The 6447-nt window shown below is 41.0% G+C and overlaps 1 protein-coding gene across 2 annotated transcripts; it reads right to left on the bottom strand.

The window, feature by feature from the left end:
* Nucleotides 1-5073: 5073 nt before the first annotated feature.
* LOC145102539 (S-adenosyl-L-methionine-dependent methyltransferases superfamily protein) lies at nucleotides 5074-6129 on the bottom strand. 2 transcript variants are annotated; one of them, XM_079039958.1, is made up of 2 exons: nucleotides 5570-5702; nucleotides 5074-5498 (listed from the first exon to the last, which is right to left on the bottom strand). In XM_079039958.1, the coding sequence occupies exons 1-2, from the start codon at nucleotides 5637-5639 to the stop codon at nucleotides 5140-5142; spliced, it is 429 nt and encodes a 142-aa protein (XP_078896084.1). In that variant the 5' UTR covers nucleotides 5640-5702; the 3' UTR covers nucleotides 5074-5139. The 2 variants fall into 2 exon arrangements, with proteins under 2 accessions (XP_078896084.1, XP_078896083.1); XM_079039957.1 differs by having other exon boundaries at nucleotides 5074-6129.
* Nucleotides 6130-6447: the final 318 nt, after the last annotated feature.

The following is a 6447-nucleotide window of genomic DNA, read 5'->3' on the forward strand; positions in this document are numbered from 1 at the left end:
TGAAGAACCCTTATCAGCCGTTTCTTCTTTATGTTATCTTCATCTTCCTTACTACTGGAACTAAGTATAACCATACATTATGTATCTCTTGTTCGGTTTTTCTGTCAAAAATCAAACAGCCAAACTTGTTGGTCGTTGACTCTCATTCACACTTCCGGACTTATGCCCAAATTTAAATTACTGTACATATATTTGCTGGTTCGGTCGTCTGAAATCTTCTAATTTATCTGTTTTTCATAGGTTCTTATTTGTATGTGTGGAGTTTATGTTGACAATGACCACCTGGTTCATCTTTACACCAGAAACCATCAACACCAATCCATCAATACACCTTATATTTTATACGTCATTTTTTGCACATTGTTATGCATGTCGTTGAACTGGAGACAAGAATTAAAAAGAACATAGTTGGTGCCTTGATGGGCTTGATTCTCTACACCCTGTTTCGACTATAAAATGAATAAGAATCAAGATTTTTGAATGTATTCTTTCAAAATGGACATTCTTTCATAATTCCTATTATATTAGAATGCTTTTTACTCTTAAAAAATATCTCATATACCTTTCAAGAATGTTTCTCATTCTTTCAAAAATGTCTTTTGTTCTTTCAAATAGTATTAATAGCATCGTTTTCTTTTTAATTTTTATAAAATGTACTTGTATCAGATTTTGAGAAGGAATGCAGTAGATTTTTATTCTTTAAGAATGCTTATTCTTGTAAATGATTTCTGGAATAATTAATTATTCTTTAAGAATTTTGTTTGCTATATGTAGTAGTATAATCTAAAAGAATGAAGGTAACAATTATTCTAAAAAAAATATTATCTAAGGAATCACATAAGAGAATCATAACCAATTTCCCTCAATGCGAAACCAAAAATCACGTCTGCCCCACAAACCAACATCAACCTTTGGACAAACCTAAACCTAAGGTGGCAAACACGGACCGCAAGGGACGACAAGAAAACACGATAAACTAAGTAAAGTTATAACATCCAAAAGTAGGGAAGTTAAAAGTGTCTGTTGGACAGCTCCCGAACATAGAAACGCCACGCTGGGCCCAATACAAATTCAAATATTACCTAATCACATTGTCTCACAAACACCAGAAAGATCCAAACAATGTCTCAAACAACAAACAATTTAGGGGAGGATAAAAATCACATATCGGGAGGAGTGGAAGAAGGTCAAGCCCAAGAACTGATGACCTCAAGATGTTTCCCTTCAGCGACTGGATCGTTGCACAACAGACAAAGACCCTCCATGTCCAGCTCACCAACGTGGAGGTAGGAGGCAAAATCAGTCTCCAGGAAAGACTTCACCTCTGCATATATTACATGAGTATGCTCCAGAAGGGTATTAAACTCACCAGGCATGAATTTCCCGGTGGCAATCTGCTCCTTAATCACCTGCTTACCACCCTCAACCCCGACAACCATGCAAGCTGCCTTTATACGCCTCACACCAGGGAAAAGTCGGCGCTCTCAACCACCTTGCCTACCACCCATACAACAACCTTATGGAGCATCCACTTCAAATCATCCTCCACAACCTTTCTCCTTATTTCCTTCCCCTCCAATAGCCTACTAACATCCTCCACTTGACCCTCCAACACCCCCTTCTCCTCCACAAAGACCTTGATGCGCTGAGAGAAATGTTCCATCGACCTGTCCAAAGTTGCTAGCCTATCCTCCAAAGATGTTTTTCCTCAGCCAAGAGATCGTAACGCTCCTTAAACCTACGCTTCTCTTCCTCCAAAACCTATAACTTCATCTTTAGCTCATCTCGCTCGGCCCTTACAGAGGCAAGCTTTCTAGAGTCTAAACTAACCTGGCGAATGCGTTGTGCAGCAGCAACCATGTAGGGGGCAACCTGAGCGGTTGTGTACTACAAGCTGTTAGACATATGGGGGTTGTAGAGGAGTTCTAGATCTTCAATCGTAGCGGGAGGAAAGGCATGATGACTACATTCGTACGCATCAGAATGCTTCGTCAAGAGAGAATCTCATTTAAGCCCCCACTCCAACACATAGATGGCAGAAATCTCCAGAAGAGGAAAGAAGGAACCTGCAACAACTCCGTCTCTCGTCGAGACTGAAGTTAGCTCGGGAGGAACTTGGGACATATCATCTGAATCTAGCCCAAAGACCCCCCCAGTGGTCGCAACATCCTTGGGCTCCTTCTTGGGTTCATGAGGTTGTTTTGACGCCTCTTTACTCATCCCCCCGACAGTTTCGATGGGTCATCATCAGGAACGTTCACAACAACGTCGAACTCCGCCAAAAGGTAGTCCACATTTCACTTTTTATGTAGGTGCTAGATAGAAGAATTAACATCGGCACCCTCCGTAAGTGAGAAGTCCAACCAGGCCAACCGCCGCTTAGAAGTCGAGCGCCTATCCCTCGTCACCAACTCAGTCAGTGGCTCCTCCTCGTGATCGGAGGGAAAACGATCGTTACGGGAGGCTCCCCCAATAGGCACGTCGACTAACACTCGATCGGTAGAGGGGCTGGATCCAAGAGGAGAAGCAACGCGAGAGCCTGCAAGAGCTAGGTCACGGTCGACATTGACCGTTGGAGGAAGCGTATCTACAAAGGGCACCTCCCAATATTGACAGGTACCCTGAAATCGTCCCTTCAACACCATCTCAAAGGGGATAATCCTCTCACAACCTGCAAAAAAAAACCAAGCCAACACAGTTAGGGACATAAGCAAAACTACTAGTCGCACAATGCACAGATAAGCATGGGAAGACGGGAATCAAAAAACGGGGAAAAAGAGAGGTACTTACCGTCCTTCTCAACGTAGTTATGAGGCATCCTCCCCATTCCCTCCAAGAAGCACTCATACTGACGACGGCCAGGGCGCAGTCCTCCCCGTTGAAAGGTATGGTTCTCAACGCCCCAACCACTGTTTCGTTGGCCCCCAAGAGAGCAGGATCCCAGTCTGTGAAGTTGGTACGACGAGGATAACCATAGCCAACCTAATCACGGTTCACCCACAACCACCTGTACTGCTAATTTTTCTTGAGGGCCTTCTGATTAATGATGAATGCGTGGATTCCCTGCTGCTGAGAGAACATATGCACCCCAGACTTAGCGTCGAGTCAAAGAAGTACTTGAAAGCCCATAACTGAGGAAGCACACCTAAAGCCCTACATGCCATTTTGAAGCCAACGATCTTTTTGACAACGTCAGGAGTTAGATAGTCGACAGAAAAACCGTATTGACGCATAGTATCATCGAAAAAATCGGACATGGGAAGCCGGAGCCCTGCCTCAAAGATTGGTATGGGGACTCCGACCTTCCCCTCTAACGGAAGGGAAATGATAGCCCCCTTCTGAGGGTATTCCACCCTGTTCTCGGGAAGAAAATCGAACCGTTCTTGAAGATTAGAAAACTCACTCGGAGAAGGCACGATTCCAATGTTTTGGGCAGCCATTGTTCGTCGATAAGAAAAGACGAGAATGGAGAAGGAAATGAAAATAGTAGAAAGAAGGAAGGAGTAGCAGAAGCAAGAGAAAGTGAAGACAAGGAAACCAACATAAATGAAGGGAGTTTTAAATGCAGCCGGGAATCCCATGCGGTTATAATGATGAAACCGTCTGCGCAGACGCCTCCATCACGTCGGTAGTCACCAAGAGCCATCTCCACCAAACTTGTGTCCAGATCTAAGCTACAACAACACAACTACCTTAAGAAAACGTTTACGTCTACTAGACTAGGAGACTTGATAACGTATCCCACTAGGAATACGCCAAATATTACAGAGCTGTCATCTCTTAGACGACTTAGTCAAAGGTCGGCGCATACCTAACGCCAATCACAGGTCTTCGCCCTCGCAGCCTCACATTTATTCCTTGGCCCCCAAGCACCAAAGCTAACTCCAAGACAAAACAGTACCAGGCGTCTCTTAGAGTGACAAATGTAATGCTCAATGCGTTGGCCTCTAAGAATTGTGCACCAATAATAGTTAACCACTAGTGGAGCACAATCCGCCAATAGGACGTCTCCGTGTCCTGTCGGCTCAGAAGGGACAAAAATGTATTGTCGGGATCTTGTTCCCACCACAGCATGTATAAATAGATCTCTTCTCCTCCAAGAGAAGAGATCTTTTTCCAATAGAACTCAGATTCTCTCATCTGGTTACTGACTAGACCGTCGGATTTATTTAAACCCTAATTTGGTAAGGTCATATTATGAAGCGTAGTAACCAAATTATCATATCAAGAGTTGATTATATGTTTTATTATGATTATGGGGGTATTTGGAATTGCTTTTTCGCCTAAAAAGTCATTTTCAACAAATGGACTTTTTGACTTATAACTTTTTCTAAAATAATGTTTTAAAATATGTTTGGATTAACTTTTGAGGAAGGAAAGACCAAAAGTCGCAAATTTATGACTTTTAAAACCATTTCTTTTCCTTCTTGCCAAAAAATCGTTTTAAAATGATTTTTAGATTTGCTTTCAAACTTTTAGTTTTTTAGAAAAAACCAAAAATCCAAAAAATAATTTTAAATAGAATCCTAAACACCTTGTATATAGGTACTCGATAACCCTTTTACGGAATATAAGAATTCATTTGGGGATCTACTATCAAGTATGTGAGTACTCTACCTTATGAACTCTTGTCCCTAATATAATGGTATATTTTGATATCTTCTTTTGTGCGATACGTATATATTGTCTGGATACTACATCTATTTTATGCTGAAATATCCTTCCTTTTAAATGATTGTCGATGTAAGCATATATAAAATGGTAGATTTAGACTTATTCCAGAAAGTTATACCAAGTGTAATTACAAAATAAGTAAAAGTTCGGTATCTTTTTTTAGTTTTATAATTATATATTTCAAAAAAGATTTATCAAATTACATGGGTAAAATCTGTCTCTTGTAAAGAAACATATTTATCTGATTGCGTGTCTTGAAAAAATAATCGTAGACTAGATAGATAATCAAACAACTTTTGCAAGATCATCAACACATGAAGCCAGATTTATGTGCTGGGTTTTAGGAGTAGTATTCGCTGGAAGAGCCTAAATACAACAAGAAAAGAAAACCGATGGGTGTGTGTAGAATAATTTGTGATGCATTTCGTCGAACAGGTTACATGCAAAAAAGTATATCACCACTGATTAGACAACAATATAAGGCTTCCACATATCAACATAAAACCTCAAAGATTTTGGTAAATTCTCCTTCCACAAATCCAAATCAGGCAACCCCCCTGTAACAGCAATTGAGCTATCGTCTTTCCTACTCCCAAGATTCAGAACACGAACCTCACCTGGAAACACCTTCTCCATGGCCTTCAATGTCTCCTCCATAATCACTTTCCCATCTCTCCTAGAATCCTCTGCTTCCACACAACTCCCTCCAACATTCACCATAATCCTCCCACCTTCCCTCAACTTCTTCTTCATCTTCATCCAAGTATCCGGATCCTGTAGCTCTGGAATCAAACACCCTTTACTAAACAAATCAACCATCAACCCTGAAAATCCAGAATCAACATTAGCACTCAACGCATTGCCAACATAGATGAAAAGCCTATCTGGGTATTGCCTTTCGAGCTTAGCGAGTCCGAAATACTCTCTTCCAACACCAACCACCGCCGGGTCAAGTTCCCATCCATGGATCACGCCTTGAGGGTACAGCTCCAATATTAACTTGGCAGCAGACCCGGCTCCAAACCCGAGAATTCCTAAAGGTCCGGGAGGTAAAATGGGTGGAAATGTAGCGAAAACGTCGAAGTAGGTGCCGGTGAGTAGTTTGAGAAGGAAGGAGATGCTGTGAATGTTGCCGGGGGCATCTAATAACAGGAGTCTGGAGCCGGCGAAAGGGTGGTCGGACTTTCGGGAAACTTCGAGGACTCTGATGAAATTGTGCCTGGATTTGAACTGAGCTAGGGTTTTGACAAGGTTAATCGGAATTCCGTCTTCGTGGGTTTTCGTGGTTGCATCGGATTTTTGGGATCTGAGTGTTAATGGTCTGAAGGTTTTAGGTTTAGATGATGAGGGATAGAGGGGAATTTTAAATATCGACGGTTGGAATTGGAGGGAAATTATGCCTGCTGCCATTGTTGTCTTTCCTACACCATCTCAGCTGCCTCTTTCATAATTTAATAAAGGATATCGTAGTAAATAATTTTTTATTTTATTTATTTATTTATTTTTTGTCTCGTGTCTTTCGCCCTGTATTCAACCCGTAGAAGTGAAAATAAAATAAAAGAAATTGTTGTTGCGAGTTCCATTAAAGAAAGAAAATATGAAAAGGAAAGAAACGGAAGTAAATGAAATGAATATTTTTTTTCTCCTAGTTTTCCTTTCTATTTGCCTTAATATTTCATTTGGGTGTTAAATCAACTAACTTGAATTTCTCTCTTTTGTAGATATCTAGTTCTGACAACTATGGTTTTCCTTAATTCTTTGGAAAAAACTTTC

Source organism: Lactuca serriola, chromosome 4 (genome assembly GCF_051521515.1).
Source record: "Lactuca serriola cultivar US96UC23 chromosome 4, Lser_US96UC23_V15, whole genome shotgun sequence".
Taxonomy (NCBI): Eukaryota; Viridiplantae; Streptophyta; class Magnoliopsida; order Asterales; family Asteraceae; genus Lactuca; species Lactuca serriola.